The 15,163-nt window shown below is 39.5% G+C and overlaps 2 protein-coding genes across 7 annotated transcripts in view; one reads left to right on the forward strand and one right to left on the reverse strand.

The window, feature by feature from the left end:
* Positions 1-15,163, reverse strand: part of U2SURP (U2 snRNP associated SURP domain containing) — a 54,297-nt gene that overhangs the window by 29,009 nt on the left and 10,125 nt on the right. For 2 of the 6 annotated variants that reach the window (XM_085069503.1, XM_085069502.1), the window contains exons 1-7: positions 14,517-14,662; positions 7,413-7,460; positions 4,516-4,614; positions 3,318-3,432; positions 2,791-2,924; positions 1,553-1,594; positions 698-765 (exon numbers count right to left, since the gene is read on the reverse strand). In XM_085069503.1, the coding sequence (XP_084925629.1) occupies positions 698-765; positions 1,553-1,594; positions 2,791-2,924; positions 3,318-3,432; positions 4,516-4,614; positions 7,413-7,460; positions 14,517-14,561 (551 nt within the window). In that variant the 5' untranslated portion in view covers positions 14,562-14,662. Of the gene's footprint in view, positions 1-697; positions 766-1,552; positions 1,595-2,790; positions 2,925-3,317; positions 3,433-4,515; positions 4,615-7,412; positions 7,461-14,516; positions 14,663-15,163 lie in introns of those variants that run through there. The other 4 variants (XM_085069504.1, XM_085069507.1, XM_085069506.1 and 1 more) reach the window with 2 other exon arrangements.
* LOC146433320 (uncharacterized) overlaps positions 14,645-15,163 on the forward strand; it is a 2,656-nt gene continuing 2,137 nt past the window's right edge. The window contains exon 1 of the mRNA XM_085068776.1: positions 14,645-14,764. Coding sequence (XP_084924902.1) covers positions 14,645-14,764 — 120 coding nt within the window. The remainder of the gene's footprint in view (positions 14,765-15,163) is intronic.

Consider the following 15,163-nt stretch of genomic DNA (forward strand, 5'->3'; position numbering starts at 1 on the left):
GGATTTATAATGTTGGACCTACTGCTTTCTAATGCATGCAGATTCATTTGTTTTCCACCTCCAGCATCAGGATAAATATATGGCACTCAGTTGCACTCAATGCATGTGCTGCTCTTTCTGTTGCATTACAACACATCCAAAAGTGAACGAATCTGCTTTTTGAAGCATTATCAAGCTTGTTTTTAATACTATGCAAGTTGAAGTAAGTCTCTTGAATTACAACTCTCATTTCTGCATTATAAAAAAGCTCTAGCTCCTCCTGCAAATTCCTCAGGATATAATTTAGAAATACTGACAATGCTTATTCTTTTCAAGTGTGACAGACATTCCATATTGTTACCAATCTCTCTGCTACATCCCTGTATGGGTTTGCTGGGCAGGTTTTGGTAGTTTGGGCTACAGGGATGGCCTCTGTGAGAAGGTGCCAGAAGCCTCCCCCATGTCTGATGAAGCCAACACCAGCCAGCTCCAAGATGGACCCAACAATGGCCCAGGCCAAGCCCATTAGCACTGGTAGTAATTAAGCTGAACTAAGTTATTTTGAGCTAATTAGTGATACCATTTCGCAAGCTTTTGGGGGAGAAAATAAATAAAACCTTTGGGAAACAGCTTAGAAAGAATGATCCTAAATATTGCCAGTAAAACAAGGCAAAAACCTTGGATTTTCTTTATTTAGAATAAAAACTACCAAACTTACTGCTTTAATTCTTCTTTAAAAAGTTCCAAATTACTCTTTTTCTTTTCCTTCTCTCCTTTCTTCAAAGGCTAAAATTAAAGATATATAAAACAACATTTCAGAAGATAAAAGGAACAAAACTGAAACTCATATAACAAAACTTTAGATAATTTCCATGCATATTTTACCCACAGCTTTCAAACCAAGTAAACTACAGGAGAAAAAAAAAAAAACAACCAAAAAAAAACCCATAACAACAACCAAACAGACTTGAAACATTCAGACTGAGTGCTATCAAACACAAAGCTAGAAAATATAAAATTAAGGATAGCTGAAAATAAACCTTGTTACTTCTCATTCTTACAATGCAGCACATGTGATCAAACACTCGCTCTACTTCAGACACATTTAAAATAACTGTGAGGTATTTTGTCAGTTTGTTCCCTTTGGAAACTATGATGCTGACTACACCCCTGGCAAACCATCATGCTCTAATTCATTTGATAGATGTGTGTACATATATATGTAAATTATTTTACATATATATATTCAATTATTTTATCCACAAACATTCTACTTGAATTTCCTTCTCTTGCTTCCTTTTGGATGTAAATACAGTCTGAAAAAACAGTTACTTTAAATAGTTCAAGATCCTCAGAAAAAACATTCTTGAATGACAAATAATATGGATACTGCAATACCATGGGTTTTCTCTAAACAGTAATATATGCTCCTTAACTAGCTCATGTGAAATGTTATCTTCAACAACATTGTTTTCATATAACCGAATTTAAATGAAAACGTTTCCAATAGGCAGACATACAAAATATTTGTGTTACACACTACAGCTTTGGAAAAACTGGACTTCCTACTCACCCCAGGCAAAGTTGTTTGTTTGTTTTTGTTTTTGGGGAGGGTCTGCCAAATAAATAAAATCATTTTTACCTCATTATCTTCAATCACCATTGGACAGGGCAAGTGAGTAAACTGCATTACTTCACAAGTATTTATGAAAAATTTGAAAAGCAATAATATTCTTACAGTACAAACACTTGCATATGACAGAACAGAGCTCAGAATAATTTTTAAAAAATGCTACAATTCATTTCTGTAACTGCAGAGCTTTACATACAATACAAATCAAAACTGCCATCCAGTAATACCCCACTAGCTAAAACTGACATTTTTTTAAAGGTGAAGGGAGGTTATGATGGAACTGCCCACAATTATCACATTACATCTCATTTCCCACCCTAACAGGCAGCATCATACGTGTTTCACTTAAGCTTTAAAATTGTAGTAAGCTCTATTGAAAGACTTTTAGAACATCCAAGACACTCATTAGACATACACAGTAGTAACAGTAATCATATGCAATTATCACTTGACTTGAAGTCTGTGTTTGTTCATAATATTTCTAATATTTTTAATATTTTTTATGATGAACCCTGCTATAAAAAAGGGGGAAAAAAACAAACAAACAAACAAAAAAAAAAAAACCAACCCTGAAAACAAAACAAAACCAAACCATCAAACCATGCAGAACACAAATTAAATAAAGCAAGGTGCTCAGTTTCAAAACTGTTCAAGTTCTAGAACTCAAAGAGGGACATCTAAAGGGACTTCTCAAACTTCACCCCCCAAAAAAACCCCCAAAACTAAACAAACAAACAAACAAACAAATCAAAGAGCCCTACCAAGAAGAACTTGGATCAACACAGAGGTCAATTTACTTTTTCATTTTAAGTTAAAAAAAAATCAAAACCAGATGGTAGCAAGAGGAATTGAGAAGAATTGCTTCTAAACTTCAGAAATTCTCAGGACTGAAGAAGCTGTTACTTTCCAACAGTTACTAAATCCATATGCACAAGAAGTTTGTCCAAATTAGCAGAAGGGCAGTGCAGTACCAGGTGTGTTGTGCCAGACACAGGCTCCTGGGCCCCTGTATGTCATCACCTTCTGATCTGCCATGGGCTCAGGCAACTCTAAATGTCCACCTTCCTTCAGGAAGTGATACGTGCAGATAAAACTACTCTCCGCAAGATCACACGGCCCTTTTTCTAAGCACTTCTAAATACATCAGCATGGAGTTAACATTCAAGTAAGAAACTTACAGGTTTTTTGGTTTCTATCATTAGGAGGGATGGAGGCTTCTCATTAGATGGCTGATTTGGCTGATTTTTTTGATCTGAGAACCGCGATGAAGGCTTATAGATTTTACCCCGTTTTTCATCTGTTTCATGCTCCTCTGAAATTAAACGCAAGTTAAAAGCAAATTTTATTACATAATTCTGCATGACACTTCACTAGAAATAATTCTGTTCTTTAGTCTTGGTCATTCAATATATTATTTCATTTTTTAAAAGCTGACAATACAAATTTTACATATAACTTAACATCTTTTAATATGTACAAAAAGAACATAGATCAGGTATTCCAAACCAAAGCATTGTTTCCTCTTATGCTTAAAACACAAATCACACCACTGCCTACCTCAGTCAAAGCACTAAGTAGATTTTAGTATCAAGTTTTCTTTCCTACTTCTAATGTAACATTTTAATTTTAAAATGCAACTCAAAGCCAATCTTCATTTTTACTCAAAGCCAAATGACCCACCACCTCCAAAAAAGATTAGTAATACCTTTAGATGCATTAACGATTCCTCCTCTTACAAATGTTTTCACTTTATTACCATCACCTCCTTCAAAGGCAGCAAGGAATTCTTCATAAATTTCTGCAGCAGCCTTCTCATCCTCCTACATAGCAAATGTTAATCTATTTACTATCATCACAGAACAACCTTCACTACACAGTTATTCTTAAATTAGCTATGTGACATTCCTTTTTATTTTCTAGAGTTCAAGCTACAAACTGCATAAAAGGAGTTTTAATTTTAGACAATTCAAATCTCTGAGAAATGTGGGCAGAACACAGCACACAATATGCAAATGTGTACTCCAATATGACTGTTCCTTTCCAAGAGTTTACATGGCAATTTAACACTCCAAAGATGCCAAACAGAAAAGCAGGTATCACAGACCAGGCTTATGAGCCTGGAGCTTTGTTGGCCTCAGCATGAGAGAACAGTGCCCATTCCATCTCAGCCTTTACGATCAACCCATGTGGCTGAAGGAGATCAACAACAGAATCACCTTTCTGTTCTTCCCAGAGAGTAAGTTAATTCAATGACTTAAGCAGAGACACTAAATTAAGCACTATCATGATCTTTAGGCCAGTATTTCCAACAATCCAGCAGGAGATAATCCACTGTAATATAGTACAAGTTGTGTGTACAAAGTTCAGACCTCAAAATTTTCAAAACTTGCACCTTGCCAACCACCAGATAGGCATTTCCTAAAATTTGGGACACTCCTGAGTAATCTAAAATTAATCTAAAATTTTAAGGTTTATATTAGTTCCCAATGCAGTCATTAGCAAAAAAATGTTTTACAGAATTAACAAGGATGTGTATTGAAACACAACAACAGGTACTCTTTGTAACTACTGAAATCCAATGATAGAGAGCAAATGAAGAACGGAAAATTACCTAAGGCCATGGCTATCTCCATCTCGAGCAATACATCAATGGATTACTGTAATTCCTATTTCAGCAAGCCAGAGAACTTGATTTCTCACAGAGAAAGAAAGAGTAAGCCTCTCTCTATCTTAATGCCATGGATGCCAAAAATAAATTATACATGTAAAATACAATTCACTTTTGCTCTTAGAGAGCTACAATTATCAAAATTAGGAAATTTGATGAAAAAGCTGGTTGCAACCTAAAAGCAAACTTATTTCAGCTCTGCATACAAGGTAAAATTTTCATTGTATACCATTACCTTCTTTTTTAATTCTTCTTGCTCCTTCTTGCTCAGAGTCCGTTTGGCAGCACTCATTTTGCCAATACTGAATGCTTTAAGTTTACTTTCCATTAGAGGCTGCAAAGGGAGTAAGAAAACAGACATCAAACTGTTTACAAAACCATTAAAATAATGTTACTTTTGACCTTGATCTAGACCAGTAACTCAAATGAAACAAAGAAAAGCCTTCCTGTACTTATCTCTGAAGTTGTCATTATCCAAAACAACTAAAAAAAAGTAAATCTATGTGGTTTTTTTAAAACAAATCATCCTTGGTTTAGTGAGAAAGCTTTTAATACACCATTCAATCACGCTGAAATCCGAAGGACACTTGCTGTAAGAGCCTGGACATTTATCACTGTGCAGCGTTTACAGTTTCTAAACCTTCAGAAACACATGCTTTGCACTACAGTTCTTCCCTCTTCCCTCCCCCGTCCCCCCCAAAAAGCTTTTATGACTGTTTTGGCCAGAATAATGTTTGTGCAAGGTTGGACAGATGCAATGGAACAACCAAATGGATGCTAAATTTCAGTTGTACTTCAAGGTAAAAATTAATAGCTTTGCTGGAACAACAAAATGCGTTCTAGAGGTTTTCAGCTACTAGTCAAATGAAACAAAGAACTTCACATTCAGCTCCTAGATTTTTTTAAATTTCTTTCCAAAACCCTGATGAAGGAAGCACTCCACATAACAGCAATTTTTGGAGTATCGAATTAGAATTCTTAAGGCTCTATTCGAGTAGTTAACAGGCAGTAAAGTGTCAAGAGAAGAAAGATAACAGGATGGAGAGCATGTTCCAAAGATATGGGCAGTGGGAAGCTGAATGAGAGAAAAAACACAGTAATTCATGAAGAATCAGCACAACAACAAAGCCCCAGAAGAAGAAAACGTAAGGTATAAGCCTTGTCTTCACAATATTTGTGATGCTCTTACACAGAGCACATAGTGATGCTTAAAACCGTGACTTTTGCAATTACAGTTCTTTAAATAAATCAGCCCAATAAAACATCAAGACAAATAAAATGAACAACTTAAATGTTGTATTACGAGAAAAAATTCTAATACCAACTGGAAAGGGCTTCCTCTAGGAATCATTTTTTGTAAAGAGTTTTATTTCTAGTATCAGCTTCCTATTAAAAAAAATTTTACGTAAAAAAGCACCATGAGAAACAAACTGTTTGAAATATCTTCAGTTTATAATCCTTGCTTATCATCACCAACAACTCTTAGATCTGTGCCAAGCATATGACCAAGTAGCTCATATTTCTTTGAAAGTGTTCCCTGCTTCAACACTGAAAGTAAAGCTATCACTGACAAATTTATGCAGTGCTGTCTGTGAAGTTATCTGGTTTATGACACCATGTTTGTCAACGTGAGCTGCTGTGACAGGTTTATCAGGAGCTTTTAATTCATCTGTGTGTTTTTAAATTTAATAAAATCCAGTCTTCCAGTTGTCTGAAAAACAGCTTCTATTTCAGTATGACAAACAATATACAACCTTGGCAAAACATGAGCACACAGCTATGGCACAGCAGTGCAGGCAAAACAAATACCACACTCCTACCCAAGCCTTATCCTGTCATCAGAAAACAATCTCTCACAGTAATGTTACAGGATACCTGCAGATCAGCCACATGAGTATTTGTTCCAGTGACATAAGGGAAGCAGCTGTAAGATAAAGAGTTCTGGCACTAAGATCTCCTCAGTTTAGAAAAGATCTCAGGGAAAAAAATCAACATCTTCCAAGTGGCAGGAGCAATATGAAATTAATAACATTGAACTAATTTATGCCTGCTAGTTAGATTCCAGTGGGCAATTATAACATTATCATTAACCATATGCAGCTTCACAGAATCCCTAACAATAGAACTACACAAAACTTGAAGGCCCCCCTCTTTCAAAAAATGCAAAATACTGTGAAAAGGGTAAAGCAAATGATACAAGCAAAGAGAAACTTGCAGCCGAGTAATCAAGTCTCCCTATGAAAGCAAATTTCTGTTTAAACAGAACACTGCAATGACTATAAGGTGGCACAAAGCACTCAAGTCCCAGTTCCATCAGTACAAAATACTCAGAAGAGATTTAGGAGTAATTTTCCAAATTGTAGCAAGTAAAGGAAATCAATAAAACAACCTATTTCTTTATGAAAAGTTTCTGCTATCGCAACTTGAATAACGCCATCTTACAAGCAATTTAACAGCTGGTAATTGACTTTTGCATATACAAAATCAAATTGAAATCTTGAAAATCCAAACCACAGAATGAATTGTCTGGTATTAACTCCCAGTTTGGCTCTTGCCGCCTGTTTTCATTTTAGCTCAGAAATAGGTAGGTCTTCATGCAATGTACCAACCACACCACCAGGCAAAGGTCTCTTCACTGAGGGGATAACGGGTGGGGTGACCAGCAAGACCAGGTTATTACTCTTACCTTTGCTTTAAACATATTCCATTAAAAGAAAAATAAAGGATGGAATTAGCTATCTCAGCTTTGAGAAGCCAACTGCGTATGAAAAGGCACTTCAATATCCCATGACTCTTAGGATTGATCACCTTGTATTCTCAAGCATTCCTCAGTATATCAGACAAACCCATAGAGAGTCCTTAGAGCTTCTTTCTGTTCCAGTACCTATTACCAATGCAGTACCATGCAGCACAGCTTCCTACACTGGTGCTGGTTTTGAAAGTTTCAAGGAGTATTTTTAAACATGAAAATCAATGGTTCATTTGCAAACACCTACAGGTTACATACCCAATGCACCAGACTCTGCCTGTAGCAAGTAATTTTCTTTAAAAACAGGTCTCTTTTGCGTTTCTAGGGTTGGTTGGAATATTTTGGGGTTTTTGTTTGTTTGACTTTAGGTGGTTTGGACTTACATGTGAATCAGCAGATCCAGTGGTATGTACTGCATCTGGCCCTCTGACCTGAGGAGAGAATGAGGAGGAGGTGAGGCACACAACAAGAAAGAGACAAACAACCTCTGGGGGGGGGGTTCAGTTCTTGGAATGTGATTTTCATTTCAATTTCAACATCCAAATACCTAAGACCAAAGATACATGTAATGTATTTTAACGATCTATCCCACCAGGTTACATCAGGAACAATGTCAATATAAGGCAAATAAGGGATTAAATATAGACCATTAAAAATACCTGAATTTCCACAGCTAGATTTTACAAATATGTCACTAATGGCACCACTGGGAAAAAAAGTAAGTTTGTTACATTGCATCTTCAAGAGTTGTCATTAAAGGTTGTTAAAGATTACATGAAGTACTTGATTACATTTGGCTTACCATAAAATAATTTCCAAAACTTCTCTTACTATATTCTGCATAGATGGAAGCTGGCCACCTCAAAACCTCCAATTTGTGACATTATTACTTTAAACTCTAACTGAATTTTAACATGTAAACCAGCATATATACAAAATCAAGCTTTTAAATGAGCTTAAGTGATGGAGAACACACTTTTAAATTATGTAATGCCCAAATGTCAGAAAACCTGACATAACATCTACTAATAAGATATTACCGCCTGATGCACAATTCATACCTCAACTGGAATTTAGGTCAAAATAAAACATTTCCATTAGCTGAAATCTGCTCATTAGTTACAGAATATTAGTATTTGTCCTTATTACCAGGAGTTTACAGTTTAAACCAGAAATAGTAATGTATGATGCTCATCTCCAATCTTTCAAAACCAAAAATAGTAGCACCAAATGCTACTCTAGAAGATAATTTACTAGGCCTTGTTTTCATTGTGCTTATTCACCAGCTAAGACAGACGTTTCTCTTTCAACAAGTATATTCCTATGTTATACAGTAAAATCAATTTAGTATAAAATGGTCTTCAACAGAAAGCACTTTAGCAACCAGAATTAAGTGCACAAAGGTAAAGAGCAACACAAAGATACAGCTCTTCCAAGGGAGAAGCAAAAGGCTTCTAGGAATTTGTCTGGAGGTTTTTTTAAGAAAGAGAAATGGAGGAGGGAACAAACAGGAAAAAAAGTCTTACTCTCAAAGACCACCCAAATATCCCTGCTTGTAGCACTATACATGACTCACAAAGCACATCTTTGCAGAGAAGCTAATACAAGGTCAGTTCACATGCACCAGTAGCAGCTCATTAGAATACACACAGAAGCAAATATCTCAAGCATCTTTTACTAATGCCACTTCCCACGAACTGCTCTTCTGTACTTGGTGCTGGATTTTTTTTGATTCACCACTGCCTATGGCACTCAGCTCAGTAATCTGTTATGCACAGTTCTACATTTTGCACATATGTACCTTAAGGAAAGCTGTCCTCCCCCTGAGAGTTCATGAATGTATAGCACATCACACAGATAGAAGAAGGACAACTGTGCAAAAGAATTCCAGAGCACAAAAACAGCATTTTTCCTGCTGCCAGCTGCCACCCTGCGGCAACCAACACAGCAGCTACAATTCCACCCTTCCAAAAAACAATTTCAGACCTGCAGTTAAAAAGATCTCAAAGGTGGAGTGATAAGAGTGCTGTCTGCCTTCCTGTACTGACAGAGACTGAGCACTGTTGGGAAAGCAGCTTGTCTGGCAACAGCAGAATGGAATGACCATTTCCTGACTCTCCACATTTGTTTCATTTTATGTAAGTTTTAGAAGCAACACCTCCCAACAGGGGTGGTGCTGAAGCTGCTTATAGGGAGGAAATGAGGCATTACACAGAGTAACAAACAGTAGCAATGCTCAGTACAATGACACATTATCCTCAGGAAGAACATAAAAAAAGCAAGATGCTGAATTTGCTTCTTCAGCACTAAGCAGATGATACTGCTCAGAAAAGCGTCAATGCATGGTAACACGCAGAGATTCTATGGGAGTACAGTGGCACTCCCCTGTCCACCAACAGGGACCATGGCACTGTGGAGACACTCAGAACATTAGCTGAGCAGCAGAATTTCTATTAAGGTGCACTCAGAAAACTTCTAAAAGCAGTTTTAGCTTTCAGACCAACTTTATCCCACAGCAACTAACAGCTTCGGAGAGCCACATTATATTCCTTCTTCAACAATTCTTATTTTTAAGGTCTTCTCTTCCTATGTATAAATTTAGTTCTACCTTTGATACTGCTCCTGACCATCCAAGCAACTGCACTGACAAAGCACAAGATGAAAAGGGTCTTGACAAAATTACACATTGCCATGTGCCCGTTTCTAAATAGCAGTTATTTTAAAAAATCACAGATTCTCACAACACTGCACTTTGCATCCATCTGCACTGCCTTGATGAAAGGGGCCATTTTGTTTCCTTAAGAGCCAGACCAGCTGCACTGACTCAGCGGAATCGGTGTCTTTTGAGCACCGAGGGAAACATTTTAGAAGATGTTGCCCACCTGTGTTGAAATCTGGAGCAGGATTATTTTCTCTGTTCTCATAATGTCAAGTAGCTCAACTGAACTTAACTGCTGAAAGACGCACAGAAAGCTCTGCCCTACCCGTGATGAGATGTGAGGACAGCTCCCTCATGTGCAAAATGCCGACAGAAAAAATGCAATGAATCCATCTTTCAGTCACTGCCAGCATAAACAATTGACAAATACCTCTTGCTCCCAGTTCATTGCATCTACCACTCCGCATGAAACCTATCTTTATTTGTTTTTTTGCCTAAGCCAGACTATTTTGAAGTTAGATCACTTTTTCCATCACTTTCACTCTGTACACTTCTCAAAGCATGTGCCAGCACAGCTGAAGTGCCATTTCAGCAGCCTGCATTGCTACCGCAGTAAAATACAGCCCTGTCAAACCCCAGTCCTGGAGGTCAGGTCACCCAGAGCTTCATTACTGAAGCCAGCCAACTTCACTCAATCTCCAAGAGAAAAAAAAATCTTCAAAGGACCATACAAATGAGATTTATGACAAACTTCCATGAAAATGCAAAAGCGGAGTCATCTCTGACATTCTGATATTTACATTTTTTTCCAGCTTCATGAAAGCTTCCAAAGGAAACAGAGAAAAGAATGGCTCTTGAAAATCTTCCTTCCTGCCCACAGTTCACATGGCCACAAATTCAACTCTTCACAGTTTCTCCAGATTTAAAAATCTCTTGTTAAAACTGGCATGATTGTGCTATTTCACAAGTATTTAAAACATGGTGTATACCATTTTTTTTTAAATTAGTACTGATGTCATTTAGTGAAACAACAAATAGCAACAAAAGCTGTCAATAAAACCCAGGAGGACAATCTGTGGCCCTCTAAATGCTGCACGGTATTTTTACAACTGTGATGGCTACAACTTAAAACATAAATGAAAGCCCTGTTCTTGAAAGAACCAATAGCTTCAGGGTGAAATGTTTAAAAGAAACTCTGGTGAAAGACACTCCTGCCCTGTTTCAACACCTTCCATTGATCCTGCCTCCACAGCGAGCAGCTGGTCACACTGAACTACAGCACTGCTCCTGATCTAGCTGATTACCCCGGAAAGGGAGAGATGAGGAGGTTCAGTCAAACCATTTCCCAACTCACAGCAGCACCCCACTGCCCACTTCATGCCAAATCAATCAAAGAGGACAATGTTTGGTAGGAAAAAAGTAGCTAAGGCTGAGAGTGGTTTGTGTCAGCACGGACAGCAAGGAAAAGCAAATGGGAACACATCATAAATTAATATGTCGAATTCCAGCAAAAGGAGGTTTCCCACTTGCCTTATCCTTTTTATTCTTCCTTTCTCTCTAGAAAGCAAGTGCTTGAAAACGCCTGCAAATTATGTTATGGCTAATCTATTTAGTCTTTACAGTTGCTGGAATAATGCAGATTAGTATTATTCCCTATTTAAATAGTCATAACTTGCAGACACAAAAGTAAATGGATAATGGCTTTCTCCAGAAGTATTTGTAAAGAATGGTATTCCATTAGAACCTTAAACTCAGATGAACAGGTACAGCTTTCAATATGAAAAAGAGAGAACTACAGCTTGGTCCAAATGGATTATTTCTTCTGCATATGGTACCCAATTTGAACAGCAGCATATATAAGAGCAGTAGCCATGCCAGACAGCCACTATTCCCAGATACAATAATGAAATGGAAAAGTCACTGAGCAGCTGAAATTTCATTACATAAAAATAATAACTGAACATCTGTATCTGTCATTTCAGAATCATGTCCTACACTGACATCCTGTGCAGTCTTTGGCAATCTCTATTTTCTCTTTAATTATCCTTCTTTCCTACTTGGATTTCAGGAAATCTCGAGCACGAATCTTGCTATTCTGATCTCAAAGTGCCAAAGGAATAGTTAATGTTTTTGCAACACATTTCACATTGGAGACTCTCAAACTTATTTCTGCAGCTGTCAGTATCACACAATGCAGCTGCCACCACAGCGATGCAGGCACTGGGGGCTCCCTGAACCTGTACCATCTCCAGCAACGCTTTTCAAACAGTGAATCATAATGCCTGGCTGAAAAAATCTAATTTTACACTGCAAATACATATAATCGAAATAACTGGGTCAAATTCAGTACTTGGACACTAAGACTGAAGAACAACCACTAAACATCCTGAAGGGGAGAAACTATTTTATTTCAGGCACTGGGTCACAGTTCTTCATAGAGCACAGAAAATAAAAGGTCACTGTGTCTCACTAGCAGGCATCTAGAAGCCAGCAAAGGCACACCTTGGAATTGCCACTGAAACATATCCTATGGAGTCTATAAGATACAAAAATAATTGTACTTGCAACACAAATATAACTTGCAAATACAAAGCACCAGAAGAAGCCTACAACTTCAATTTTAATTATGTAAGTAAATGAATCCTAAAAATATAAAAATAATCAAAATGTCTGATAAATAATTACTTCAAGAAATTGAGCAAAATGGTTATCTGCTCCGTTATTAAACCATAAACGTTTTCATATAGGCTCAACTAAAAATATGCATTTTAATCCCTGTGTGAATAAATTAATTAAAATAAAAAGAATATTACTAATTTCAGTACAATTATGTCGTATTTCTTTCTACAGACATCCATAAAATATCTCTATGTATAAACATACCACAAACATTCGTGGAATAACAAAACAAAAGGTACCACATTCTGTTCAGCCCCCCCAAGATTTACGTTTTGGGAAATAAATCCCAAGCGATAGGTATGTTTCATTTGATTTCATTTTTCAACAGAAACATTCTTATGGATCCAAGTATGTACTATCCCTATTTTCTTTGGCGCAGAAAATAATATTAACAAGAAGAAACAAGCAAGATCTAGAATGTAAAGCACAAGAAAAATACTAGTGAAGCACAGCATGGATGTCTGGAGGAATGAGAAACTGAGGGAAGAGGGGGAAGTGCACAAAAGTGGCAGGGCAGGTACAGGAGCTCCTCAGCAGGCCCTGACAGATGAACAAACACACGGCTGACTTTACATTCCCCAGCTACTTCCCTAGTAGGAAGTCCTACTGACTTCCATGGCATGGATGAGAGAGTGTGAAGAGTTAAGTGTCTGCACACACCTCTGCAGAGCTGACATCTAGGACAGAAAACAATCCTTATAAATTAATTATTACTGTATATTAAAAAAAGAGGATCACCAGTGCAGAAATAGTAAATGACAAAACAAAAATAGTCCATACAGTAACTGCTAAAAAGAAAGTAATCACGTCTAGGCTGGTTTTGTGCACTATGTTATCAGTTGCATTAATAAATAATTAATTATTCTACGTCTCATTATACTTGAAATCCAAAAATGTCTTATTCCCTGAAAGCCACTACCCACAAATTAAGACCTATTTCACTAATCAGGCTTTCTATCCAGCTCCTACCTGCCGTCCCAAGCCAAAAAACAAGATAAAAAAACTTGGCAATATTTGGGACAGATCATAAAATGGAAACAAAAATAAAACTCTCCCAACCCTAGTAACAACTAAGTAAATATGCTAAAACTCCAACTACATTTCACTACCAGCTACATTGGTAACTACAGTTTCCTAGCAGCAAAATAATAATTTTTAAAAAACTTTAAATATTCCTGGTTTTCCTTAATATAAAGATGAGCAAAAATTTTTCATTTGTCTAGCTCTATAAATTTCTGAGCCAAAACACAGCTTCCCCCTTGAATGATGTACACACACCAAAACCTGGATGAATTATATAGTTCTGACCTAAAACGAAAGTGAATGAAAGGGAATAACTCTCAAACCATCAGCCGTGTCCCCCCAATCATCCCCCAAATCATCTTGCCCTCCACCCTCCCGGCAGGACGGATGCTGCGAGCGCAGGCAGCTCTGGGCTGTGAGCACCCGCTGGTTTCAGAGCACAGCTCTGGGCCAAGTTTGCCACAACTCCTGCACTACCTGCGCTCCTGGGCTGGAAATGCCCCCAGCAACATCTACAGGAAGTAGAGCGGACACAATAAAAAGCGCGGGACACGCCACGGCAGTTCTACGAAAGCCATAATTTCATCGCAATTCAAAAGAACCCACTCGATCTCAATTCGTCCTTTCCCTTCACACTCCCAAGTTGGAAGCTAAGCCCGCGCGGGCTCAGCCCCCGGGGGGCAGTGAAACGAAACCCGTCGGTGGCACGGCCGGGGCTCCAGCACTCAGGAACAGCCCGCAGCCCAGCCCGGGACGCGCGGGCACGCACAGCGCCTCCCTCCGCCGGGCCCGCGCCTCGCTCCGCCGGGGCACGGGGACGGCACGGGGACAAAAACGTGCCCGGGGCGGTCACGGGGAGCGGAGGTGCCCCGCCAGAGGCCCGGGACCCCGAGCGCCCTTGCCCCCTCCCGGCCCGTGCCGAGGCCCGCGGTCACCCCGGGCTCAGGGCAGCAGCGGAGCAGGCCGCGCCGCCCGCGCCTCGCCGCCCCGCCGCTACCGGGCCCCGCCGCCGCGGCAGCGGACCGCCGGCCGCGCTGTCCGAGCGGAAGGCGGCGGGCCGCGGGCCGCGCGTCCCGAAGCGAGCGGAGCGGGCCGCCGGCCGTGCCCCGGGGCGGAGCGGCCTCACCTTCCCGGCGGGTTTCTGCGAGCCGCCGGGCGCCTTGTCCGCCATCTTGCCTCTCCCCTCGCCCAGCCCTAGCGGCGGCCGAGCGAGCGCCGATCCCACCGAGCCCGCGAGCGGAGGGCGCCAAGCCGATGGCCGAGCCGCCGATGGCCCCCACCCCGCCCCCGGGCCGCTCGGTGCGGAGGCTGCGCTGGCCTTGGACACGGAACGATGGGAAACGGGAAGGATACGGCCTGGAACAACGTGAAATGGTACAGCTCACCGAGAAAAGACCTTGAATAGATAGGGGAAAGGCTAGCGCAGCAAATCCTCCATTACTGGGTTTGATATGACACTACAATTGCAACTGTACTGAACACTTTAATAGGGATTATAACCAGCGGTCACATTACATTTATCGTCAATCTCGCATTCCCCTGCTTTTATGGATTTTCAGCGTGGAATATGCAGGGGCTGAGACAATACTTAAGGAAAAGACAAGAAGATGATACACAGAAATTAATGAAAGCTTTATTCCACCACCTAGGGACACCCATTGCCCTGTAAGCAGCAGGAGGGAGCAGGGCCTGTGCTAACAACCACCTGAGGCGGCAGGAAATGAAGGCTCCAGAAAAAAGAAAAAAACAAAAAAAAAAAAAAAAAAAAAAATG

This window comes from Lichenostomus cassidix, chromosome 9 (assembly GCF_008360975.1).
Source record: "Lichenostomus cassidix isolate B80296 chromosome 9, HeHo_3.0, whole genome shotgun sequence".
Taxonomy (NCBI): domain Eukaryota; kingdom Metazoa; phylum Chordata; class Aves; order Passeriformes; family Meliphagidae; genus Lichenostomus; species Lichenostomus cassidix.